This window comes from Phyllostomus hastatus, unplaced genomic scaffold (assembly GCF_019186645.2).
Source record: "Phyllostomus hastatus isolate PE091 unplaced genomic scaffold, TTU_PhHast_1.1 phas_scaffold_129, whole genome shotgun sequence".
NCBI classification, from domain to species: Eukaryota; Metazoa; Chordata; class Mammalia; order Chiroptera; family Phyllostomidae; genus Phyllostomus; species Phyllostomus hastatus.
Window position 1 is genome coordinate 15,035,398 of NW_025334009.1, and position 27,645 is coordinate 15,063,042.

Below are 27,645 nucleotides of genomic sequence, written 5' to 3' on the forward strand. Positions count from 1 at the left end.
ACATAAAACACACTTATCTGTGATCCAGCATATCCACTTGTAGGATCTTATCTTCTAGATTTACTCATAACTGAGCAGAGATGCATGTGTAATTTTTACTAATGTTTGCTTTAGCAATTATTTTAATAAGAGAAATACAGAAAACAACTAGAGAGAAATGACCTATTACATCTGGCAGGAGTTGCAGAAGAGAAGAGGAGACAATTTTTGAAAAAATAAAGGCTGAAATTTGTCCAGAATTGTATGCAATCAATTTTATATTATTCTCTTAACATATTTCCATTAAAATTTGCCAGATAGTCTTGATAACTTTTTACAACTACATACAAACTGAGTCACTGGTGAACAGCTGTCTTTGAGGAAGTTGTATGAAAATCTGTAAGCATCATTTTCTCCTCATTTACTGAGGGTGTGATTGAGTCGAGCTACTGAAGCAAGCCTTTGGCTACCTTTGGTTACCTTTGGCTACCTTTGGCTTGGGTGGGGTGTAGCAACATGGCAAGACTTAGGTTCTGGCCCCTGCCTCACCATGTTAGTGTCCCTTTCGTCACTTAGCAAAGTCAGCTGATCCTCTTTGAAGGTTATTTTCCTCAGGGCCAAGTGAGAATAATATCTGTGCTGTCTAGCTCATAGGATTACTGTGATGGTCAGTAAAAAGCAGGAAATCAACATATTGAAGGAGAAAAACGATGATAGATATTAATAGCTGTTTGTGGCAGAGATAATGCTGTGTGCCCATGAAATTAATTTTTTTCTTCTGAGATACACAGTGAAACTACATTTCCCAGCCTTGCCAGCAGGTCTGGCCAATGACATGGGAAAGAAAAAACATCACTTCCAGGGGCTATGTCCTGTTCGATTCTTCCCTCTTCTCCTGTGTGCTGAGTGGATATCAATTTCCAGGATGACCTGGAAGCCATATGTATGTTGAATATGGTAGAGCCTCTTGGAGCCTGGATTCCTATGTGACTCTATGGAGAAAAGGCATCCCCCCTCCCCACAACACCACCTTCTGAGTCCACACTGGACTATGGAAGCTATAAAAATTGTTGTATCATGCCACTGAGATTTCAATGTTATTTGTTACAGCAGCTAGGATAATTTACCCTAAGTCATTGCTAAAAAGGTGTTTGAGCAGTTACAGACAAGAGATGGAACTTGCAAAAATACCAAGAGATTTGGGAGGATTTACCGATTAGTCACCACAGCTTTGTGTCTGTTTTGGCAGCCCTCGTTTGGACACAGGAGGCTGTGTTGGAATGCGGATGGTACCCCTGTGGGTGCCTGTCTGTTCTTTTCCTCCCCAGGGCTAAATGGTTAAGTCCAGACTTTGTGTACATAATTGTCCCTCCTTCTCTAGAATTAATGCCAGCAAGGTCCATGACTTAGAACATGTGCTTTTTAAACACTGGAGTGTCCTCCAGACGGCTCCAATGTTTCAAAAGCTTCTGATTAGAAATGTTAGATTTTAGCGAAGTCCACATGCCAGCTGTCACGCTGGAAACCATGTCTAGCTGAAGTCCAAAGGAGTGGCTCTTTAGCGCCCCTTCCAAAACCAAGGAATGAAACATCTCCGCATTTTATACTATGAGAGTGAAACAGAGCCACTGGGAAAGTAGCTTGTCATTAAACATAATGCACCCTGTAATTTGTCAATTTGGTTGTCTAATAAGAGACAAGAGATGAACAAGTGTCGGCAAAGGCGTGGATGAAAGGGAACCGTGTGCACTGTTGGTGGGAACGTGAAGTAGTACGGCTACTCTGAAAAGGAGCATGGAAGTTCCCCCCCAAAATGAAAAACACAGCTGCCATGTGACCCGGCGATCCCATTTCTGGGTGTACATCCAAAGGAGATGAAATCGGAGTCCTGAAGAGATGTCTGCCCTCCCATGTTCACGACAGCGTCATGCACAGCAGCCAAGATATGGAAAAAACCTACGTGTCTGTCAAGGAACAAACGGGTAGAATGTGGCCTATTGACACACATGGAATATTACTCCTCCATGAAAAGGAAACCCCACCATAGGTAACAACATGGCTGAAACCAGAGGATGTTATGCTAAGTGAAATAAGCCAGACGAAGATAAATCCTGAGATCTCACTTATATGTGGAATCCAAAGAAGGTGAACTCATAGGAGCAGAGAACAGTGTTGCCAGTGGGTGGGGGTGGGGGAAATGGAAAGGTGTTGGTCAGAACTTTGGTTCTCTCTTCTGGATCTCCTGCCAGATGGATACTCAGTCTCTTTACCCTAGCCTCTACTTCTTAAGTTCTCAAATAGTTTCTTTGCTGCTTTTGTTAATATATTCAGATCCATTTTCCAGTTTGCTAATTTCATCTCCAGCTCTGTCAAATATATTCTTTAATATATAATTGCTCTTTAATGACATAATTAAAATTATGTTCATTTCTAGATATTATAACAGGCTTGTTTATCAGTCTGATGGGTCGTTTTTTTTCCCATAGCAATTTGTCCTTAATACTTTAATCTTCCTTTGTTGTTATTTTTAAAATTACCTTTCATAGCATCTATCATATTGCTTCATTAATTATCTGAAACCCTAGGCATTTAATTCTTTTGTTTTAAAAATTCCATTTTTTTCCACAAACTCAGTTTTTCATAGAAACCTCCATTTTCTTTTACAAACTCATAATGAGTTTGTAATGACTTTATTTGTTTTAAGTGCATACTCGGTGGGACCTTATTCGCAGGAAGTCTGTGCAGCCTGCCTCCAGCATGGATTACTGTAGTGTTTTTGTGTTTGCATCTGCTAGCTACGTCCTGGTATTACTGGCCCAAGTTCCAATTTTGATGCTAACTTTTTGCCTGTGGTTTCCTGGATATAAAAATTCAAACCCAAAGCCCGTGTGTGGTGCTGGGCTCATGATTGCATATTTTCAGAGGAGACATTTTTCTCTGACTGGATGCCAGCTTCCTTGTTCAGCCTATATGTGGGTTTCCTTACCCCATTTTGTCCACAACAGTGTAGCCCTTGTAGGGTCCTAGGTCCAGCATGATCTTTACAACCCGAGCCATTAGACAGTAGAGGGAATTCCCACTTCCTGCGCCGGCAGCCACAGAGACACTGTGGCTTTGCTACTCTGGCTGTCATGCCCCTATTTGTTTTGGGCTCCTGGGGATTTCACTCAAATTTGGGGCGGGGGGAGAGCGGAGAATAGCCCTGTATATAAAAAGACACTGGTTATATTTTCCTGGCTTTTCTAAGTATTTGGGGTGGGGCTGGGGTAGATTTCAAGGTCATGAGTCCACTGGCTGGCTGGAAGTGGAAGGTGTCCACCCTACAAGTATATGCGTTTGCAGCGTTATTCACGGTGGCCCAGACGTGGAAACAACCCGAGTGTCCTTCGGCGGATGATCGGATAAAGAACACGTGGTACGTGTACACAGTGGAATACTGCTCAGCCACGAGAAAAGATGAGACACTGCCCTTTGCAACGACATATGGATGGATCTTGCGAGTGCCATGCTAAGTGAATTAAGCCAGACGGGAAAGGACAAGAACTGCGTGGCTGCGCTCATAGGTGGGATACAAAACTGAAAGCAACAAATGAACAAACAACATAAACAAACAAAACCCACAGACACAGACAACAGTATGGTGGTTACTGAGGGTGGGGGGAGAGGGGTTGGGAGAGGCTGGGAAAGCTAAGGGCGGGGGGTAAAACACATGGTGATGGAAGGGGAATGGACTTTGGGTGGTGAGCACACAAGGCAATGTACAGGTGACGTCTTACAGAATTGTACACCTGAAATTTACACAGTCTTACCACCCCATGCCACCCCAGCAAGCAACGGGAAGAAGCACAGACAAATGGAAACAGGCATTTGAAGACTGGAATTGGAGATGAAGTCTTTCTTTCAAAAATTGCCTTTTTATTATTGTTAATGCAGTACAATTCAGAAGGAAAAGAGAGCTGACCTAAATAAAGTTAGAAACTGATTTTTTAAAAAGACCAGATCAGTAGCACAGGTTTGGAGGGGGGTTAAATGTTTATTAAACCAAGTTTTTAAATTATATCCACCTATAGTCCGTAAACAAATACAGTACATATGTAAGTGAAAGGCTCTTAGATTAAAATGAATGGAAAAACTGCAGAACCCTTCGTACACTGGTGCCCCGCCACTCCCTGGGCCCATGCCGCTGGGCCCTGTCGCAGCTAAACAGTTCAATAACCTCCGCAGGGGTTTAGCTCAACTCCACCGATGTCAAGACAGGCACCTGTGCCGCACTGTCCCAGGTCGGGTTACAGTGAGGCACCAGCGTGGATTTTACATTCGCAGCTGCTGAAACGCACACATGGGGCTTCTCTTCCAGACGTCTCCCTCCGTTATCATCGTTAGTCAGTCAGGTACAAGAGACCACAGGTGGTTACAAAAATAGATAACTCATAGAGTAATAAATATCTACAGGCAGCGGAGCACAAACTTATAATAAAATTTGCCTTTTTCCATAATGTGCAGAATACAAGTATGTTCCAGAGGTATAGTCAGCAGACTTCCGAGTGGTAAGAGCATTTGGAAAGAAAAAACACTCAAGTACGGACCCGGGGCAGGAAGCTGAGTGCAGATGAGAACATACAAGAGGGAGTTCCTCACCTCTGATACCTTGCTTAACAGACACCACAATGTGAAGCTTACAGTTCTTTATGCATCTTAAAAGTAGCACTTTTGTTACCTGGGTACATACAAACTTTGAAAAGGATTAATCGTGAGACAAGCAAAAGTTGATTAACTTATTGGTGGCACGAAAATCAATAAAACTTGGAGCATTTTGTGTGCTTCACATACATCTGTGGATGGGGCTTTATGAGGCCCCCAAGACATTTTGGATAGAGTTTTAAAAATTCCCAGAAAAACCTATTCTACAACCATTGCAGACATAGGGAAAAGAAATCCCAAACCGGAAAATAAAGAAGGTCAAATCTCAGAAAGTGGCTGAAAATCCATGAATGTCTCAGTGACATCCATGTTTCCCTAACAGTTCATCAAAAGCGCCATGGAATGCAGCCCCGGCACCAATCTCATTGGGGGAGGGGCAGTCATTCCTGTTCTGTTTCTAAAGTAAAAGTACTTATTCCCCAAAATGTGCGTTTCAGCGAGGTTGTTCCTGCGGGCGTCACCTTAAAGCTTCATCAAAGCTTCACGGCAGACCTGAACCGTAAAGCTGAGACCTGACACGACCACAGGTGCTTACCCCAATTTCGTGCAGGGAGGGAAGGGTATATGTGAGTTATCTTAAGGTCACCTCAGGTGAGAACAGTGTCCCCTGGACACTTTGGCAAATTTCCTCGCTAAAACAAACATCTTCCTAATCTAACGTATTTGGAACTGGCGAGGGTAAATCAGCAGGTCCTACTGACATGCTAACACACATTCTACACCGTCAAGATTCAGCTCTCCCCAAACTCATGTGACCTTGCCAGGGAACACCCAGAACCACCCACCACTGGATCCCGGGACCCTCCTTTCCTATGGCACACGGTTTGAGAAATGCCACTCTAAAGGACATTTTCTAAAGCAGCGCTTCGAAACCGTGGTGAACGCCAGAAGCACCTGGAAGGTGTGTTGAAGCACAGACACTGCACCCCACTTCACAGGTCTGCGGCGGGACCTGGGGACCTGCACTGGGTGCAGTGACGAACACACTTTGAGTCTAGACCAGCAATTTTCAACTGTGTGCCACCAGAATTTTTAAAAACATATAATACCTGACTATAGCCCCCCCCATTTTTTTTGTCAAATCACCAAACAATATATTTTTTGGTATGCTGCAGAATTTTAGTCCTTTGTTTTTATGTGCCATGAGATGAAAAAGGTTGAAAACTGCTGGTCTAGACAGCGCCGCACACAAACCCCAGTGGCAGGAAGCCCTCTCGTGGCCTCAGGAAGGGTTGCATGGGGCCACTGGCCACACCCAATTAGCTGGGGGCCTAACCAGCCGGGTGACACATGAGAAAGTCTCAGGGCACGTTGGTGGAGTGGCGGAGCACTGGACCTTGGACTCCTGGTTCTGCGTCCCTGCTTACCAGGCAACCAAGCACAGAGACAGCATCCTCTGAGAGGAATAACAGCGCCCCCTCTCAGAGGACCTGAGAAACGTAAAGGAAAGGCCTGCCCGAAAGTGCTAACACACAGCATCCTCCACGATCAGCACAATGTGTCAGCCACAGCGGGGAAATCCCCGACGAGATTTCTGTCTTCTGCCGCAGCTGACCCTTTGTGAAAGCACTCGCTAGCAGCTAATGGAGAGCAAAGAGGCTAAAAATGCAGAAAACTTCAGTGAGAGGAAGATACCTAGTGGATTACCTAATTAAAAATACCTGATTGTTTAAAACAAACAAACAAAAAAAGTCAACTCACAATCAAAGTCGTTAATTATGCTGGCTTGGAGAGAATGTTTAAAAGTTAGTCTGTTGATCTTTGAACACACTCGCGCTTCCATTCTACCACGTTATTAATGCTGGTTAAATTTTAACATCCAGATAATGCGGGGGGCGGGGAGGGGGTGTGGAAATCCCTTCACTCAAGGACAAATGAAGTAGATCTAAGAAATTTAGCTGACATAGTCCCAACCTTCTAAGCTACCACAGTGGGAAAGTTTCAAAGTAATTTTTAAAAAGGACCTTTAATTTTGGTTCATAAAAACACCCACAGAACGAGGAATGAACACACACCCACGTGTTCACATATGTGCGTCTAGTTGCTCAGTACATCTTAGCCAATGATCTGCTTCTCGGAATCTAAAGGCGAGCCTGTAAAAATTCATACACATCCATGATGGGGTTACAGGCCAGCAAACATCTGGCTGCCGAGTCCCAGTTTCCATCCGAACCCAAAAGACTCATCGGAAAGGCAGGGCTCTGCCCGGCGCGTCGCACGATCCTCCTTATGTGTGCTCTGGATGGCACTGCAGACAAGACAGCATCTCCTGAACGGGCCTGCCTTCATAGCAGATCTGGTACACTGCGGTAAACAGTGGGAACCTAGGAGGGGGCAAATGCGAAAAGACCAGTTAAGCCATCTGGCTTACTTCGTACAACGAATTCAGATTTCCTGACATAACGGACTGCACATTAGGGGGCTACCGGGGACCACCTCCCACATTCCTTTATTATCTGGTGTGCAGAGCGCCTCTGCCCTGGTGGCCGTAACATCTCGGTACGACCCACACCGTCCTCTGCCTAACTGGCGGGCCGCGTCTACAAACGAGTCAGGTGGTAAACATACGGGGTCACTGCAGTCATTCACACGAGGAGCTGTGGCTAGGGCTCTCGGTCAAATCTAGAATGAGCCCAAGTTTCTGTCACTATTTTATGTTATGTTATTTATTATTTTTTAATCCTGACCCAAGGGCATTTTTTATTATTGATTTTAGAGAAAGAGGATGGGAGAAAAGAGGGAGAGAAATAGAGATATGAGAGGGAAACGTCGATCAGTTGCTTCTCGTTCACGACCCAACCAGGGGTCAAACCCGCAACCTAGGTATGTGTCCTGATGGGGAATCAAAACCACAACCAAACCCACAACCTTTTGGTGGGTGTACAGGATGACACTCCAACCAACTGAACCACCTGGCCAGGGAGGGCTTCTGTCTCTATTTTAAAAGACCGGAGAGTCAATTTTAAGTTGCAAGGAGGTACTGCTCTCTCTTCTCCAGAAAGGATGAGGATGAGGCAGCCCACACATCACCGTAAATAACTCAGCCTGGAACACTCCTGCGAGAATCAGCGTGGGGACCCACAATTAGCAGAGCACGGTCTCATGTCAGAGGCTGGATGTATTTTGCCCTTTCTTTTAAGATGTGAACACGTATAAATGAAAGTTTTAAATGGAAGAGGGTGTGAAAGTGTGGGTTAATAATCCACTGTAAGAAAACATAACATTATCCCAGGTACAGCTGGCTCAGCAAGAATTATGGCAGGTATCACCGAGGAAATAAAGCTCATTTCAATCAGGCTTTTTTGCACGCGAGCATGCATGCACACACGCCGCCCAAAGCGAGCTTGACAGGATCAAGAGTGTTACAGGCCATCCTGAAAACCACCCAGTGAGAATCCTGTAATGACAGCTTAGGTCGTGTGTCTTTATGACAGCCTGTCATTGTGGGGTTTTAAAGGTTCAGAATGTGTTGTTATCTTTAGGAGTCAGAGAGACTTAATCAAATCCAACTCCGCAGCCTATTAGCCCTGGGAAGTCTCACAATCTCTTTGGCACACAGTGGGTGGGTGATGAAAAACAGCTTATAAATGCAGCCACAGACAGCCACCAGGCCCTGGGCTGTGAGCTCCAGGAGGACAGGGGCCAAGTCTGTTCTGTTCGCCTTTGCTTCCTAGGGCCTGACAATGCGCAGCAAGGGGCTGGTGCTCGTGAATATTTGCTGAATGAATTCTTGTGAGTGGGGGCCAGAGCCTGGAGATTTTGGCCCCTTCCACTGTATTTCTATGGCTTCATTTTTGTTCCTAGGATGAGAATGACTTGTATATGTTCCCAAAGCAGGGTGGCAGGTAGTAAGTGGCTACCTAAAACCATTCCCAACCTCCTTTCTCCTTACTGAGGTTGGAAATAGACTAATGCTCACTCTCTCAGCCTTTCTTTCACCTAAAACTAGCAAGGTAAGCAAATTCTATCCACCAAGACATGTACACCTGTTGAGGGTTTCTGGGGAAGGTATTTCTCTCCTTGACAGGCACTGGGGGGAAAATCTGCTCCCCTAGACTTCTCTTGCAGCTGAGTGCAACTGTGTGAGTATGTGATGCTTGGAGCTCCTGCAGCCCTCTTGAGGCTTTGAGAGAAGAACAACGGGATGACTGAGATTCTACGAGTAAATCAGAGGCACTAAGGCAACACCAATATACTGTCCACTTTCAGACTCTGTTATGTGAGAAAAATCACCCTATTGTTCAAGGCATTTTTAACTGAGCACTGCTCTTGCAGCCCAAAGCACTTTCACAGCCAGCCTTTCCAAAACTCATTCTGTTGATGGGATGCTTAGAGATACGGAGTGTAAGGAGAAAGGCCATCCAAATGCAATCTTCTACAATACAAAATGCTACAAGGCCAATTAGATCTGTCTGGGGGAACTCTCTAAATAAGGTTAGAGGTGAAAAGAGGACCAAAGGCAGTATTTCATAGAAAAATGTTGACATAAACCAATCAGTCAGCAATCCCACCAAGGGATACCGAGGACTCATGATGTGTTCGGCATCAACTAGGTACAGGAATGTGCAGTGCTGTAAAGAGGGCCTCGGCCCTCAAAGAGCTTACGACGTTGTTACGAGCTAACTTGTATCTCTTATACAGTGAAGTCCTCCCCCCTTGTGCCTAGACTGTGGCTGTACTTGAAGACAGGGCCCCTTCCACAACAACCCTGCCAACACCATGCTCTTAGACTGCCAGCCTCCAGAACTGTGAGAGGGACGTTTCCACTGTGCAAGCCCTGGTGTTCTGTTACGGCAGCCCGGGCCAACTAGCACAAATGCCTTACGCTCACACATGGACGAGGGAATGTGGTAAAGCGAATTCTGTACCAGCAGTAAAACCCAGACAACGTTACTATCTGTCAGGAGGAGATGGGTTCTCCCCTACAGTGGAATGTTCCACAGCCAGTAAGTCTCTAGATGCAGACATAAAACGGTCTTCCAAATGTATTCTGAAGGAGAAACAAAGAAGAAAAGTGGAGACGCAGGGGGCCGTGGAGGCCCGTACCCACCGCACCGTGACAGGGTGGCGGGATGGCATACCCATCCCGGGAGCGCTGCTGTGCGGGGGCGGGATGAAGACTCACTTCTCGCCTGTGCCCGTTTTATATGACTGACATTTCTTAACCACAAGGATGTGCTCCCTCCCTCCACATTTGAAGAGTGAAAGTAAACTGTGTGTTTCTGCAGTAAGAAATAGCACTTGAGTAGCATTACGGCCTAACCCAGGAGCCACAGCCCGAGAACTGAGTCTGGCCTGTGGCCTGGTTTTGTATCCCCTGCAAGCTAAGAATGGTTTTTACATTTTCAAAGTTCTGTAAAAGAAAAAGAAGATGGGAGGGAGAGCAGCCTGGGGGGAGGTACTGTGTGCTGTGCCTCGCGTGGGCGGTGCATGTGGGCCAAGCGTGTGAGTGGACGCGTGGATGTGAGTGTACGTGCGGGGGCGCAAGGCAAGTTCGTGTCCACCCATGCCTCCTCCCGTCTACACATCGATCGTATTTGATCGGGTTGTGGCCCCAGCCCTGCGGGGCCCAAACCAAGATGAAAAGCTCCCATCCTACAAAGAAGTCCCTCCTTGGGGTGCTGTGCAGCAAAAAAAAGAAAAACAAAAGAATAAACAACAGAGAACTGTATTTGGCCTACGAGGACTAAATATTTATTATGTGGTTCTTTATAGGAAAAGTCTGCTAACTGCTGGTGTAAACAGTAAGCTCAAAGCAGGGGACGTTATTTGTGGTGGGAGGATGTGAAAGAAGGCTTCTCTGAAGACGGACCTGCCTTCAGGGTGATACGGGCTGAGATGCAAGTCAAAGAGGGTGTCAGGCAGGCCGAACAGCAGGACAAGTGGATGTACACAGGACAGGTCGGTGTACACAGGAGTTTGAGAAGAGGTGTCCAGGGCAAAGGGAAGCCTGTTTCAACTCAGGAAGGTGTTGTAGGGGACAATGGCACATGCTATGAGAAAGGTAAGTAGGTACTGGAATACCTTAGAGTACTGCAGGTTCGGTTCCAGACCACTGCAATAAAGCAAGCATTGCAATACAGCAAGTAAAGAAATCTTTTTCCGGGTGGAGGGTCTTGCCTTCAGTTTGTGAAAGAGGCACCGTCTGTGAGGTGTGACAGAACGAGGTATGCCTGCCTGCACTGCACGGACAGGGGCTGCCTCACATGCCAACCCCAGAGCTGCAGACCGCAGGGGCCTCACATTTGACCACTCAAAGGAGCTGGGCCCAGGGCAACCATCTGGTCTACCCGTTTGATTTTTGGGGATAAAGAGACAGGAGCACAGAACAGCTAAACATGTGACCTGTGTACGACCACACGGCTAGTAAGGCACAAGTTGGCCTTGAATGCTGCCTCCTGCTCATTGTTCTTTCCCTTGCAACGGGGAAGGGAGGGGCAAGGGAAATAGAGGAGGACCACAATAGTGACAGCCGGAATGGAAAAGAGAAAAGAATCAAGGCAGGAGGTGGTACAAAGGGAGAATGTTAGAACTCGGCTCTGCCTGTGCAGGGGCGGGAGGCAGGCACAGGGGCGGGGGAGTCCCTCGGGGCTCTACCGCCTGGCCTGGGAGAAGTGGGGTGCTCCCTTCGGAGGCTCGTTAAGCACAGAGAGAGCCTGTTCGATTTCTCATCAGAAGGAAGAAAACGGGACACGACTGAGGAGAGGCGTCTGCTCGGAGCCGCGTTCCACCTGCTTGCCGACACCTGCTCTCTAGCCCTGGCAGGTCAGACCCAGTCCTGGAGGGCCGGCTCCGGTCTGCATCCTCCCGAAGTGAAATGACAAGTACGGACCGCCAGCCGCCTTGTGGATTCATAAAGCCCTATCAGACACCCCCCTTGGTAGCACGCAGATGCCACTTTAAAACCGTGATTGGCAGATACTAACCATCACCAAAGACCCAGGTTTGTTTTTTTTTAAAGACTTTAAACACATTCCTGATAAAGACTTAATGGTTGTGGAAGTAGGCCAGCCACACACGAATGCATCGCTGTCTGCTGTTAAATATGTGAGAAGACCGTGCGTGTCAGAGGTGTTTTCGTTTCGGTCACGATTTCAAGGTAATTCCCCTCGTCGGAGGCTTGTTTACGACTTCCACCCCTGCCTGGCCGGCTATGAAAACCGTTCCAGAAAAATAAAATGCAAATTAAAGAAGGAAGATAAATGCCCTGTCCTCCCTCATTTTCCACCTTCTTTAGGGAATGTTGTGGCTCGTCCATCTGCACTGGGAGAAAAGAGGAGAGCAGGGGGAGGGGAGGGTGCCGGGCTGGGAGCAGGAGACACCTGGGCTGACCGGAGAGGAGGAAGGAGACGCGACCAGAGAGGCGCTGCCCATAACCCAGCTCCCTACTCTCCCAGGCAACCAGACTTCCCCTCCCAGAGAGTACCACAGAGAGCTAAGGATGCACAGAATACGCTGCACAAGCATTTACTAGGTGGTGTAGCTGGCGTCACGATTATGGAGGAAGGCTCAACAAATCAGCAAGATGAAGGGCCAGGAACAGCCTCAGAGAGGTCGGGCAGCTTTTGTGGTGCCACGGGGCTGACTTCCTCGGTCGGGTGGCAAATTAAGCTGACCCCAGCCCACCTGAACATGTGACCGGCCTGGAAGTGCGGTGGAGGCTGGATGCACACACGCATGCATGCATGCATGCATCCGTCCGTCCATCCACATGAGGACCGGCTGCAAAGGTTGCTCACTGAAATCCAACACAGGTCAGTCCATTGCTAGTGGTAAAAATCTGGGGAGACGTGTCTTTCCTTCTATTCTGAATTGTCTGGCAGCTTATTAACAAGATCTTATCTTTTTATAAAAACAGCAAAGCAAATATATGTTTTTAAATTTGAAACTTAAAACAGTAGCTCTTACCAAACAAACCAGAATCTTACACTTCATATTGTATAATAGAAGAACTGAGCTCTTCTTCCTGAAGTCAAGCTGGTTTCGGGTTTTGTGTAAACACCCATTTTCAGGGTAGGCAGACGTTTCCTGCCACAGATGTGCATGCCACACAAAGGACAGAACTGATGTCACAGAGCTCTGGCACACTTATCACACAGCTGTGCCCGTGACACTGACTGGGCTGGCGGTCACGAGAGAAGCAGGGTGACGCCATTTCTCTGGTCTCACAGGCAACAGTGACTTACTTGTCCAGCAGCCCCTTCTGCTTGAGGATGCGGTGCACTTCAGCGGAGGTCTGAGGCCCCTGGAGCTTCTGCCCGTTTAGCAGCTCCTTCTCCAACTCTTCAATGGTCTTAACAAAGAATGAAAAAAAAATCAGCCCTGGCTGGTGTGGCTCAGTGGATAGAATGATAGTCTGTGAACCAAAGGGTCGCTGGTTTGATTCCCAGTGAGGGCACATGCCTGGGTTGCAGGCCAGGTCCCCAGTGGGGAGCATGAGAGAGGCAACCACACACTGATGTTTCTTTTCCTTTCTTTCTCCCTCCCTTCCCCTCTCTCTAAATAATCTTTTGAACAAATCGATGGTAAAGCCTAGAGAATCACTTATTTCAGGAGGAGAGTGGGGAAGGAGTCCATCTCTGCTGGACTGCCTCTCACCCCAGCCCAGGGGTCTCAAGGGGGAGGGAGGGCTGTGGGGAGGGCAGGCCAGGGGCTACCTTTCCAGTCTTGGCAAAGGCCTCGGCGACCCTGCGGTTCCGGCCGCCGTAGCAGGTGGTGATCAGGTCGGCCACGCCGCAGCTCTCCAGGAAGGTGGCTGTGGACACCTGGCCCTTGCAGAAGATCTTGGCGAAGGCGATCATTTCCATGAGTCCCAGGCGGATGACGGCAGCTTTGGTGTTGTCTCCGCTGCGGAGACCGTCGCAGAACCCAGCTCCCACGGCTACGATGTTCTGCGAAGGAGACAAGGCAGCCAGGATGCCGTCACACACGCACTGCGGTGAGCATGTGGGGCAGGTCGGGGGCGAGGCCGGGACAGGGACCCCTGGTTCCTGCACAGCCCTCGGCCCTGCTCTTGGACCATGAGTGAGAGAGATAAAAGCAGGGACTGTGTTCCGTGCAGGGGCCCAGACCTGGGGTCAGTGGGAGGCAGCGGTGGACGAGCAGGAGCCCGAAAACGAGAGCACTGATAGTGGTCTCCGGTGCAACGCTGTCTGCATAAACTGCTTTACCTTTTGGGTTTGTTTTCCAATCAAATATCTCACTGAAATATATACAATGTGCACAAAGAAAAGCACACAAGTCGTAAGTGTATCCTCCGAGTGGAGCTGCAAAGACAGCTCCAGCCACAGACGTCCTCCTCAAGGAGCTGACAGCCTGGATGGCAAGAGACGTAAGGAGGCGCATCGCAGGGCATGAAGACGGAAGTGTGCTGAGAGGCGCCGAGAGCCTGCAGCTTCACTTCCAGCAGGGAAGCCTGTGCAGAGCAGGCGGTGTCTGAGCCAGGCCTCACGTCAAATGCAAATCCAACAAGCACGTATGAGGAGCCATGCCCACACAGCAGGCAGCACAGGGGCCCTCGGGACACAGGGACATCGGGTGGGCCCCCGGGTCCTGGTCCCTTCCCACTGTACCGGCTCCTTCATCAAGGACGCGTGATGCCAGGAAGAATGCACGTATTTTGACTCTAACTACACCAGCATTGTTCTGTCGCATCTGGTGACCATACATGGATTTGTGCCTCGAGAGAGATTGAAACACGAAGCTAGTTGGTAACAAATGGGAAATCAGTGACAGTAAGATAAATGCGTGTTTTTTTCCTCCAAAAGAAAGTTTTATTAGTGAAAGAGAACATTTCTTTAAACATCAGGCCTATTAAAATCAGAGGGACGGGGTGAAAAACACAAGGACCTGGGGAAGGAAAATGTCTCCTCCGGCTGATGTGCAGTTTTTGATAAAACACATCCGACACAGCGCTGGTGTGGCCAGGCTCGCCTCAGAAAGAGATCTGGCCACTTCGACACGGCGCTGGCTCACCAAGGGACCAAAGCCACAGAGCCACTTCAGATGAGAAATATCTAAGGAGCTTTCCTGAGGCTTCGTCTCCTTCGGACAGACAGGCCCTGCCCGCCCTGCGGCCACAGGAGCCGGCGGGTCAGAATGGAAAGGGCCCAAATGTATCTTCTCCTCCTCGGTAATCACACTAGAGCTTACTTTGGCTGTGGGTAGTCCTTTCATTGCTATCCACACAGAAAGAAAAAAACACTGTAAAAATAACCAGAAAGCTGACACGGATGCATGAAGGTTGTAGACAAACAAACTATTTCTGTGTTCTGGTCTCTCCGTGCAGCTGTGAGCTACAGCAGACCAGTGAAGTGGCTTCCAGGCAGTCACCTCCTCCCTGCAAAGGCCAGGCCCTGTCCAGAGCCCGGTTCCTGCAGCTGCAGGTCGAGCCGACAAGGACCCCAGTCTTCTGCACTAAGGCCCAACCAGGGCGCATATGTTTTCAGACTGACTTCTGCCTGTGTCTGCAAAAGCTCCTCACCCTCTCCCTGCCACGCGGGGATGCCCCCTGAAGGTGTCATCAGCTCCCTGACGGCGATCATCGGTCCCCAACCACCTGCTGTGGGTGCAGAGTGATGAGGAAGTGGCCAATTCCTGGCTTGGTGCGCTTGGTGCGCTTGGTTTCCGGCAGCATCCCGCGAGGAGGAGAGTGGGGGGCAGGGTGAAAGGGGCCCTGAGACTTGCCAAGGGGCAAGGAGGGATCAGGCTCTGCAGCTCTGCTCCAGAGGGGAGGGCGGTCCAGCCCCTGGGAACTCGGGACCTTTTTTAGATGGGGTGCTGGGCAGAGACTTAAGAGGTGGATGGTTTATTGATGTTACCAAGGCAACGTGATGAGGCCTAGGATCTGAATGGTTAGACTGCTGAAATCGCTCTCCGATGCCTCCGGGGCTGTGTCCCTGTGTCCCACCTTCATCACACATGACACCTTCTGGAGGTTACCTGACAAACCAAGCCCAGTAAATGTCTATGGGCTGAATGGGAGAGAACAGGACAGAGGGGAGAGGGGTTACTCAGGGAGTGACTCTGTGAACCACACGGGGCCCAGGGCATGCGCTGTCTCGCTGGAGTTCTGACCAGTGCATGCCCATCCTCCCGGCTGGCTGCGCCAGGTTCAGGGGCTGGCCGAGAACACCCTGCGGGTGAGTGGTGCAGCTGGGACGTGCGCGAGTGCGCCGAGTGCCTGGTTCCGCAGCCCCACCCTCCCCAGGCCTGGCTGCTTCCACACCGTGGCCCCTCTGGCCTGGCGACCCGCTCCTCCCTGGGTCACAGGCCTTCCTGCACCTTGTGTGACTAGATGTCAAAGGGGGGTGCCTGCCTGGCCTTCACGGAGGCTTGGGAGGTAATAAGGGTAGGCTCGGGGGGAGAAGAGATGTATAGGGGGGTAATAATAAACCCAACAACAAAAGTTAACCTCCTTGAACTGTTCTAAGTGCTTCGTATATTATCGGTGCGTTTAATCTTCACAACATTCCTACAAGGCAGCCCTTTCCTGTGCACCGTGGGGAGGAAGTGAGGACACTCAGGCACCCAGGGTGAGCAGCCCAGGGTCCTGCAGTCACACCCTGCAGAGCTGGGTTTCTGACCCGGAGACCCGGCTCCTGACTCCTCCCTAGGGAGTGGGTCACACCACCCTGCTCTAGGGCCTCAGGGTGAAAGGCACAGAGCGGCCACCTCAGAGTCAAGATAAGAACTTTCTGATAGGAAGAGCTGGCTCCACGCAACTGGAAAGACTTAGAGAGAGAGAGGAGTGAGCTGTCAGTCACTGGAAGCATCCAAGCAGGAGCTCTAAGGATGAGCCCTGAGCTCATCCAAGGCAGTGCTTCTGAGCTTTCAAGTCACTGCACTCAGAGAAAAGGCAGGTAAGGGTGCCCATGCCTGGGGGCTCTGACCACCCTCTCGGCCCCTTCACTGCAGGGCACACAGGTTGGGACCACTTCACAGTCCCCACCAGACGTCTAACCTCCCCATGTGGGGGGCGGGGAACAGGGGCTACTGCAGGGTCAACTCTTCCCACCCGAGGGGACCCTGGGCCCCAACCCGGTTTAATCATCTTATGATGGATCTTGAAATCCTCACTCTCCCCCTCCGACACTCATCACTGTCAAAAGAAAAATAAACACTCTGAGCCAGTCAGACTGTGTTTGAATAGCATTTGAGCAGATGTCCTCAGAGATCACTCAGCTGTGAAAGTTGTCATTATCCACCATGCATTTACATCTGCTTGAAACTGTTCTGGAGCTAAAAATACCATGATTTTCAGAAGACAGACGTGCTCAAGCCCTGCTCCATTGCCTGGGTGATGGCGATACTTGATGTGTTCACCCACTCCGAGGTGCCACCTTTGCAATTCTGAATTGGGGCGGGTTGGGCGGGCCTCGGATCCTTCCACTCCCATCCTCCCACAAAAAGAATATGAAACTGGAGAAGCAGCCCAGGCTACCTGCAGGTTAGGACAACAGTCTCCCCACCTGGGAAGAAAGGCCCCGCTGAAGCCAGGCGAGCATTCACTATTTTCTGTAAGTCCACATGCGGCTGGCCGCCTCTTCTAGAGGCCAGCGCCCAGTGCGCCTGACCCACCACGGAGCTCTGCCTGCAGAGCGTGGGCTCACTACAAGGCGAGGCACCACGTGCGGTTCGCAGGTGGGGCCCTGTGTACAGGGCAGCCTGGCTGAGATGTCAAACAGGGCGGAGCTCACGCCCACACTTTGTCCACCAGGCCTGGCATCCCGCAAGAAGCTGCCTTAGCCAGAGTAGCACTGTCCAGCACAAGTTTCTGCAATGATGTAAACACTTCAGATCTGCTTATCCAGTAAAATGGCCAGTAGCCACTGGCCACTGATAGACACATGGCTACTGAGCCTTTGGAATGGGGCTACTGTGACTCAGAAAGTGAATTAAATTTTTTTTAAAGTTTTACTTAATTTGAATGTCAATGCAAATAGCCATATATGGCTAATGGGGTCTGGCAGCGCCCCCGGCTGGAGACTAGGCTGGAGACTAGGCACAAGGCTGCCGTCACCGCAGGGGGTACCAAAGCCAGGACCTGGAGGGAGCCTGCACGCCCAGCAGTCCCGGTGGCCGCCCTCACTACAGACAGCCCCGCAGAGGAGCATCAGGTGGCTCAGGGGATGGGTTTATCCCCCAACCTGTTCTCCCTGCTGTCAGAGTAACACGGTCCCTGGTTCTCATGCAAGTGCAGGGCTGCCCACGGGAAACTATTTTCCAGCCTCCCCTGCAGCCAGGAGTGCTCACACAGTCAAGCACTGCCCTTCGAGTTGAAGGCCAAGTACTGCATTGCCACTTCCCAGAACCCGCCTTAAAAGTCAGCCACCTCGTGGCCTTTGTCCTCCGTTGGTTTCTTCTTCTCCTTTTCTTCAACCCTGCCGTCAGGAAGGCAGAGGAGATGGTTGGAGCTCCGGTCGCCGTCTTAGAAATGGGGAGGACCGAGGGGTTCTGAACAGGGCCCCCCAAGACGTGCCACTTTGGCATGAGAATGATTTTGAGCTGACGGCAACTGAGACCCTTCCGGCTCAAGAGAAACCTTTTCGTCTCCCTTAAAGAAGTTACATTGGGGTTTAAATTTAATAAGATCGATTGCCAGAAACAAGTTTTCATGACCCGTCTACACAGCAGGGCGAACACCTAGTTACTGAAGATCTGCTCTGCTGCCAGCCCCGTAACCGGCCCTCTTCCCCTCGGACGCCCCGGGGCCTCACAGCATCACTAGTTCAGCCGGTCACGCACACCTCGCCTCCCTCCCGGTCTCTGCACCTCTCCTGGGTGGGGGGTTTCCCAGACAGGCACGTGTGATTAAGTTCTGTCATTTTTTTTCTTGTAAATCTGGCTCCTGTCAATTTAATGACTAGACCAGCCACAACAAGCACCTAGAACGGTAGAGGGACAGTTCCTCCTCTGTCTCGAGGACAAGGGCCTCGCCCTCGCGAGCCGGCAGGAGCCAGGGGCCCTAAGGATTCTGTGCAACGGAGTTGTCACATGGACCCAGGATTTTTACGTAAGAAATAAGCTTTAACCTGTCCAGCCACTATTATGTTGGGTCTCTGTTAAAGAAACTCAACCCCGATAAAGTGGCCATTCAAAGGATAACACGGGTTGATTTACACACTTTTTGCTACGCTGTTGGCAGGTGCTGACAAGGATGCGCTTCACTCAACTGCCCGGACGCAACCCAGAAAAGTCAGGTTGGACGCGGCAACCAGGGAACACGGGACCAAGGTCCTGGGAGCCGGCACAGACACCAGGATTGTGCCAGTATCTGCCGCATCGGAGGCACGGACCCTTTCTGGATCTGTCTCCTTATCTGAATGACAGCACGGTTAGACTCAACTACTGCCGAAACGCCTGTTTCTTGGTTTTCAAAAATCCCAGCTCTGACGCAAGCTGCCAGGAATGACGGTGACTAATCCTGCTTTGGAGGATGGCCAAGGGGAAGGATGTAAATGGTTCTCACCCCCCACCCCCTTCCGCCCTCAACGAACCACTCTGTCGTGGTGGCAGGAACCAATCCGCTCACAGGCTTCCTGCCGAGGAAAACGAAAAGCCATTCTAAGCTCAGGCGCAGGACCAGCATGGGTCCCATCAGCAGAGACTTTCCAGAGCTGCCCATCCTGAACCTTTTCCTGCGGTACCCTTTGTTCTTCTGGGCAGGCTCTCGCAGCTCCCCCATCCACATCCCAAAATACCCAGCCATTTAGAAACAGCTTTGGAGCGACACAGACCGGTGCTGAGCAATTAGGCATTCGGGATGCCCCTGCTGTCGAGTGGTCATTAAACTAATGAAGGCCTATTAAAAACACATAAAAATCCCAACCACAAAAATAAACGAAGCAGCCAAAGCCAGCATCTCAAACACAGAACAGGACCTGCCTACAACGTGAGGAACGCCCCACACAAGCACTTAGAAATAGGGACAGTGTTGGCTGGGAGGCCAGGTTTTCGAGTGGCTTTAATGTTTAAAATTTTCATGGTTGTAGGGACATGTGCCCCCCTCCCCCAACACAATATTAATTCTGGAAAGCAGTTTTAAATTTTGATGCTTAAACAAGACACTCAATTTAGAGAAAGGGTGGGAAGGTGTTCTTTGAACCTCTGCAATTCCTACCTAACCAAGTGAGGTGAGTGCCCCATTACCCAACTTCTTCCCTAGCTGCTCCAATTCCTCAAAAGCAGTCTTTGACACAAAAGAAATGACTCAGCAGCCCAGCTCCCGGGTGGCTGTTTCCCAGAGTCAGGACAGTGCCAGGGACCTTGACCTGGGCTCGCACAGCCAGAGGCAAGGAAGGAGCCCGAGTGTGGAAACTTCCTTTTATTTCACCCTCCCGAGCCCCTGGCCAATAGGAGCTGCCTCTTTAATCGCATCTTTCTCCTGAGATAAAACCATTCTGGAAAAAACCTCTGTCAGCAGCAGACTTTTTTCCTTTAACTTTAACAAGAACAACCAACAGGACCATCAAACCAAGAGAGTAGCGCGATTCAGAGAAAACAGTTCCTTTTCCTACTCAAGCTTAGACGCCAGGAGAAAGATATGAATTAATTAGAAGCCTTTGCTCCCCGGTAAAACTCTACAACCGACGTAGTCTCCATGCTTCCCAAATCTTACCATTGCCAAGTGTCCAAAGGACTAAGACACCGCAAGGGTCCCAGATTCATAACTAAAAGCAAACCGAAGGCAGAGAGGAACTCGAACCACCCGGGAAAGGCTAGGGCAAAGCAGGAAGGGAAGTGTAAGGCTCTCAGTTCACTGTTCTTTGCCCAAGAGAGTGCACAGAACACAGGGCCCCTTCTCCAGGGCGAGATTCCGAGGGCCCACGGTGGCCATGCATGCTGAACGCCTCCCCTGGAGCAGAAACACACGCCGGCTTTACCTTCAGAGCACCACAAAGTTCAACGGTGTCCGCGTCGTCGACCACCGTGATTCGGAAGTTGGGGGTCTGCAGGAGCTCTTTGAAGAGGAGGCCGTTCTCCAGGACCTTGCTGCCTGTTGGAAGGTTGGAGAAAAGGAAGTTCACAACAGTCTCCAATCTTAATTTTCACACCTGACACAGTTTAAGGTGAGTTTTTTTCTTATTATAAATAAAAGTAGCATATGGTCATTTTAGAAAATTTAGATATTTCGTAAGAACAGAAATAGAAGATAAAAATATGCCGGAATTTCACCACAGATGATCACTAATAACTTGGCACACATCCTTAACTCGCTGAAATATGAATATACATAGTTCTCAAAACTGGAAACATAACGTATATCCGATTTCACGATCTGCTTTCTCCCCTTTTATGGCATGACTAATTTTCAAGGACAGCGTATTTTTTCTACATCATTTCAAATGGCTGCTTTGTCCGTTGCTGTGACTATGTGTTACATTTTACCAAAGTATCTTTCCAGTGTTTGCAATCTAAAATTGTTGCAATTTTTGCTACCATAAACACACAACTTCAATTTCTGTGTTTACAAGTGTAACAGATTATTGTTCGGAATCATTCACTCTGCCCTGACTGGAGTGGCTCTGTGGGTTGGGTGTCCTCCCGCAGATGAAAAGGTTGCCGGTTTGATTCCCAGTCAGGGCACATGCCTGGGCTGTGGGCCAGGTCCCTGGCTGAGGGCATATGAGAGGCAACTGATTGATGTTTCTCTCCCTCTCTTTCCCTATAAAAATAAATAAATAAAGTCTTCCAAAAAACCATTCACCCCCGTTTCCTGGGGAGAAGAGTGCATCCCTCTGGATGTTTGGCTTGACGATGCTGCCTACTTGGACTCACAGCGAGGGGGCCTATTTCCCCACCCCACCGCCCCTGGGCTTAGCCAGGTGATTCCCTTCAGTCAAAGGGACATGAATAGACATGATACACGATGTAGCAGAAGCTTGACGTCCACTGCGCAGCAGGGCTGGTCCCTTGTACCTCTGCCTGGACTGTGAGAAAAGGATGCCCTGGCTAGCCCACTGGGCCCAGCAGGGAGATGACGGACACGTGGAGGAGCAGAGCCACCCCAGCTGTCCTGGCCAAGATCTGCTGACCCCCAGCGGCCCCACAGATGTGTTAGCTGTGCGCATTTTGTATGCCACTGAGACTCTGTGATTGTTGTTACTTTGTATCGCTATGGCAATAGAGAGCGGATACAATGTTGATGAATATTTTCCACTGATTAAACTGTGGAAGGCAGAAACAGCATTCCGCATCTGGGTCCTTGTCTCTGCTTCTGCTAGAGCCCTGCCATTGGGACAGTTCCTACAATGAGATGGCGATACTCAGTAGCATTTTTGCACTTTTCTTTTGTTTGGGGATTCGGGGTTAGAACCAAAAACAAACAGAAACCAAACTTTACACATACAAGCGGATGGGAAATGGGCTCTGGTTGTTGGGGGCCTGGGGTGGGGCTCAGCCCCGGAAATCAGGATGGTAAAACTGACGGGCCGAGTCCTGGCTCCCCGGTCAGCATCTCCACGCAGGTGGCAGGAAGCTGGCCGAGGACTAGGGCATCTGGGCGCTGCCAGCCCCAAGGTTCCCACGCCTGTGCCCGACCTCGTCTGCACACTTCAGTCACCTCGGGGTCTTTAAGAACACCAAAGCCCAGGTCACATCCCAGGCCAGTTAAGTCAGGCTCTGGGGTAGAGCAGGCCTCAGTAGTTTCTGAAGCTCCCCAGGCGATTCCAACGGGCAGGCAAGTTTGCGAACCTCAGACTTAGCCTGCTTTAGCCTCAGCAGCCTCATGAGTAAACACTACGGCACTCTCAGGCTCTTAAGGCCGTTGGGAGGTTACATAAGAGTCAGGTGTCAAAACAGGCTGTCAGTCATAATCAGCACTCAAAGTCCCACATAATAATGATGGCCTAGGTAACATTTAACCATGCTTATGACTATAATTTCCCCCATTTCCAGGCAGGAGGCCCAGAGAGGTTTACCGACTTGCCCACAGTCACACAGCTGCTAGGAGGCAGAGCCCAAATTCTGACCACAGCTCTGACTCTGTGTGCTACGCTGCTTCTCAGGGGGTGGGGAAAGAGAAGATAAACAAGCAAAAACCAAACAAACGTGACAGCAGAGTTCTGTTCTTCCAGTGCAGAAAAAAATATGATTGTCAACATTAAACTTACACCTGTAAGTGATATCATGTCAAAACAACCCGGGGGGTCGGGAGGGGGACACACACAGATAAGACGAGAATGGCCAGAGGTTACTCCTCACTGAAGAAGGCCATGGGCAACACGGGGTTCATGAGACTGTCGTACCTATTTGTTTACAAGGAGATTCCCCCCAATAAAACGTTTAAAATATCTACAGCTAACACCTAGAAACACATTTTCTATCCTGCAAGCTTTGCTCTTATCTATTCTTTAGCCAAGTGGAACTGTGTCAGTTTGAGCAAGCTGTCCTCTTCCGTTTTCCAACAGCCACCAGAGCATCTGGGTGACCCCATGCAACACCGTCTCGTCACCAGGGCTGGGTGAACTGGCCCCCAGCCTGCACAGCGTGACGTCATTACTGTCCTTCTCCTCTGTCTCTCGCCCTGGGCCACCGCTCAGTGCCCCCGAGAGCAAGGATGCTTCTGAGCGTCACAGACAAGCCTCCCACTCAGGTGACTTGATCCCAGCTGCCTGCCGCTGTGGGCCATCTGGAAAACAGGCAGGGAGAAGGACATTCTCCATTCGCTACTCAGACAAAGTGGGGTCTGCCCGTTCTTCCGTGGCTGCCAATTACTCCCAGTGTCCACCAGAGCAGTGAGCTTGATTTACAGAAAGGAACACTTTTCCCCAAAGGTACTTCAAAAAAACTATTTTAAATCATGGGTAAGAAAACACTAATGACCCTGGCTGGTGTGGCTCAGTAGACTGAGAGCTGGCTGTGAACACGAAGGTCACCAGTTCGATTCCCAGTCAGGGCACATGCCTGGGTTGTGGGCCAGGTCCCTGGTTGGGGGCGTGCGAGAGGCAACTGATGGACGTTTCTCTTGCACATCTTTCCCTTTCTTTCTTCCTCCCTCCCTTCCCCTCGCTCTAAAAATAAATAATTAAATAAAAAACACGAACCGTGTTATTACCAGTCACAAGCAAGGGCCCAGACCACCTGGTACAGAACAGGCCATGCCCAACAGCCCCATGGGAGGGCTCTGCCAAACTCCACACGAACCAAGAGACAGGAAAATCCCCTTCTCTTTCATGCCAAGGGTGAGAGAGAATCAACCTCTTACTTTAATAAGACTCTTCAAACCTCCCATTTCGGCCTATGATTCTGTATTTGTTTCTGTGCTTAGAAGTGCCACAAGGAACTTACGTATCTGCCATACTTAGTGCCATACCTGACACATAACAGGCTTTGAAAAAGACCTGTGGGACAACTGAGTAAGTCTTGGCCTCTGTGAGGTCAGTCCCAAGAATGAAGAGAACTCTTACCACAAGGGGGCACCATAGTTCACCATGCCAGTTAGCATTTATACAAGATACTAAAAACAATTCCATTTTTTCTTTTTCCTTCTTCTATGGAAGACTCAAGTGGGCTCAAATTCCTGAATCTACCATAATTAAAAGTGACTTGGTTGCTAATGTCATCAAGAAAGGCCGCCTGAATAAGCACAGCGCAATGATCAGATACAGGGAATTGAGTGTTGACACAATGATCTAACATACAACCATGTTCCCATCTGCACGATCACGGCGATGCTGTCCTTCACTCCCCGAAACCTCGCTGGTCTGAGACACTCCATTAGGCCTTTCACCGTCACAGTGGCGTTTGAAGAGTGTGGCCAGTTCTTTTGTGACATGCCCCTTACTGTGGGCCTTCTGACATTTTCTCAGGATTAAATTCAGGTCAAGTAAGACAATTTAGCAAATATCATCTTCGTATTCTACCTTCCTTTCAATGGCTTAATTTAATTCAGGTCACTCTCCTCTCGGTAACCACAGTCTAACCCACAGCAAAGGCAGTGGGAACACGGGGCAAACAGAAGCCACAGGGAGAGAGGTGTGACCTCCAGGCATTCATCTGTCTGTTTTTAGAAACCCACAGACCCTCATGTGCCCCACTGGAAACTTTCCTACAACAAACAGGGCTTGGAGGCAGGTACAAGGCTTCGCCAAAATCTACAGGTAGGCCCAAGGTTTTCAGTCAAGAATTGGAGAGGGGGTCTCAGCTTTATGGAATGATTGGGGTAACCAGTCAATTTCAACCGATTGGTAAAACTGATTGCCCATTGACTACTAGCAAATAGGATTGAGCTGAAACAACTAGTTAACGATTTTTTTTGAAAAACAGAGCTACATGATAATTTCCTAGGCTTTATTAAAATCACAGATGGATAAAAGAATTCACTGTGAAAAAATAAAACCTATAAATACAGTAGTATATCTATATATGTAAATTTTTTTCTGAAAGGATACTTAGAAACTGCCAACAGTGATTTCCTTCAGGAAGAGGGAGTCGGTGGGAAATCACCATTTTAATTCTAATTTTATACACCTTCTCATATTATTTGAATTTCCTTACCCATGCTTATATCACTTTTGAAAATTATCCACATGGGGAATGGTATTACAGGCCATTTTTTTCCTTTCTTTATATTATTTGTGATACCTCTCCACTCCAAAAATACTGTCTGAAGAAAGGGGTTTTAAGTGTCCACACATATGGGATTGTTGATGGGATGCTGGGCAGCTAGGAGGATGTGTGCTGGACTTTGAAAGTTGTTTGCTATATATTAATAAAGCAATTATAAAAACAATACATGACTAAACTACAAATGTAAATTGTCTAGAAAAATGAAATAATAAAAATGGTTTCTTTTGATTCTGTTTTCCACAATAATGACATAATATCTATGTAATTAAAAATAAAGGAAAGCCCCAGCCAGGTGGCTCAATGGGTTGGAGCATCATCCCATACACCATGAGGTCGTGGGTTCGATCCCCGGTCGGGGCGTGTAAGAAAAGCAACCAATCCATGTTTCTCTCTCACATCGATGTGTCTCTGTTTCTCCCCCTTCTCTTTTCCCCTCCCTCTAAAATCAATAAACATATCCTAGGGTGAAGATTTAAATAAGTAAGTAAATAAATAACTGGGAAACATGCAAAAGAAAGGTAAAAATTGGGAAACATGCAAAAGAAAAGTAAAACTGTCCTAATTTGCAGGCATGTGTGAGAATCAGGAGCTGCATCTCCCCCAAGCCTCCCATCTGAGTCAGGAGTCGGAGCTTCCTGTTATGTCTGCCAGGGACAGATGGTTCTCTCCACTTGAGTGTTTGACAAGGGTGGAACTCAGTTCTGGAGTAGTAGAAAAATGTAGATAAACTCTTGCAAAACAACTGCAAATATAAGAACATTACCCTTCTACGAGTCCTTGAATATGGTACAGAGACAGTTGAAAATTCCAAAGCCCTTTTTAAGAGAAACAAAATTTTTTACAACATCAATGTTGTATAAGACTAGAAAGAACTTTCTGTTTCAGAAAACAGGAGACCCAAGTTCATGCCTGGGTTCTGTGTTAGCTGTGTGACCTCGGGGCAGGTGACTAACTCCTGAGGCGCAGCTTCTTCGCCTGAAAGCAGGGGCCATTCCCACCAATTCTCAGGTCTCACTGGAATCACTGGCGTCTGTGAGCAAAGAGAAGGTGGGTGTGGAAGGCCAGGGGAGCCCACCATGGATGTGACCACCTGTTTCTGGGTACAAGCAACCTTGCATTTTGTGTGTGTGTTTAACCCTTGATCATTTGTTAGTGGATCAGGACCAGTGAAAATGGTCTCCTTGGCTTTACTTTCAATCCGGAGATTGTTGAAGACACTTCAGGTCCACATAATGGCCTCCTTACATAAAATCCCCACCCCACTAAAGGTCCGCCTCCGGAAGGTCAAGAGGGCAGGGAAGAGTCCACCACAGGAAATATCAGAAATGGAAAATATACATTACTCAGCCATAAAAAAAGAAGGAAGTCTTACCCTTTGTGAAAGCACGGATGGACATGGAAAGCATTATGCTAAGTGAAATAAGCCAGTCAGAGAAAAGACAGGCATCATATGATTTCAGTCATATGCGGAATCTAAAGGACAAAATGAAATAACAGGCAAAACAGCGACAGGCTCATAGAGAGAGAGCGCAGGCTGAGAGCGGTCGGTGGGGAGTGCGGGTAGGAAGGCGGGAGAGGAGGGCTGGAGGGATTGAGCAAAAGAAGAAGAAAAAGAGAAAAACTCACGGACAGGGTCAACAATGTAGTGACTGCCTGGGGGAGGACTGATGGGGGAGGGGGAGGAGGGGATAGGGGATAAATGATGTGTTGTGGAACTGTGCACCTGAAACCTGTTTAATTTTGTTGACTGACCAGTGTCACCCCAATAAATTCAACAAAAAGGACAAAAGCAAGCAAGCACCGAAGGCCCAGGCTCCCAGGGCCCGCCAGCACTCACCGATGGTGGTCTCACAGAACTTCCCGGCAGCCACCTCGTTGGCAATGTTGGCTCCCATCAGCACGCTGATGTCGATGCCCATCTTCTCTCGGATGATGTCAGAGATGAGCTTCAGCCCGTCCGGGCCCTCGTCGATGCCCTACGAGGAGGTCAGGGGGTCAGGGAGACACAAACCACCGAAACAGAAGGTCTGGGAGGGCTGCTTTGTACGTTGTCTAGGTTCAGACATCCAAGGGCACACGCATCTTAAAAAATATCTCCTCTAAGAGAAAACATACGTGCTGGGTATGTACTGTTTCAAGAATCATGAGAAAGTGAAAAGAAAACGAACACGTCTCCCCACCCTGGATGTGTGACCACCCAGGTTAAGGAGCAGCCCGTGCCTGACACGACTGAAGTCTCCTGCGTCTCCCCACCCCGCCCAGGTTCGTCCACTCCCCCAGGGGAGGGGGATCCGCCAACCTGAATTCTGCACGCACTGCTCCCTGGCCTTTCTGGATCATTTTGCAACATACGACTGTCCCTGAACAACACACTAAGTCACGCCTGTTTGTGAA

The 27,645-nt window shown here is 49.0% G+C and overlaps 1 protein-coding gene and 1 non-coding gene across 3 annotated transcripts in view; one reads left to right on the forward strand and one right to left on the reverse strand.

Annotated features, from left to right (window-relative positions):
• Nucleotides 1-27,645, reverse strand: part of GPD1L (glycerol-3-phosphate dehydrogenase 1 like) — a 48,356-nt gene that overhangs the window by 4,772 nt on the left and 15,939 nt on the right. Inside the window, exons 4-8 of one of the 2 annotated variants that reach the window (XM_045856712.1) lie at nt 27,089-27,227; nt 20,565-20,677; nt 13,338-13,571; nt 12,867-12,973; nt 3,874-7,004 (exon numbers count right to left, since the gene is read on the reverse strand). In XM_045856712.1, coding sequence (XP_045712668.1) covers nt 6,908-7,004; nt 12,867-12,973; nt 13,338-13,571; nt 20,565-20,677; nt 27,089-27,227 — 690 coding nt within the window. In that variant the 3' untranslated portion in view covers nt 3,874-6,907. Of the gene's footprint in view, nt 1-3,873; nt 7,005-12,866; nt 12,974-13,337; nt 13,572-20,564; nt 20,678-27,088; nt 27,228-27,645 lie in introns of those variants that run through there. The other variant, XM_045856711.1, reaches the window with a different exon arrangement.
• Nucleotides 10,048-10,285, forward strand: LOC123830912. The gene has a single exon (XR_006787847.1). It is a non-coding gene; the product is annotated as a small Cajal body-specific RNA 2 (non-coding RNA).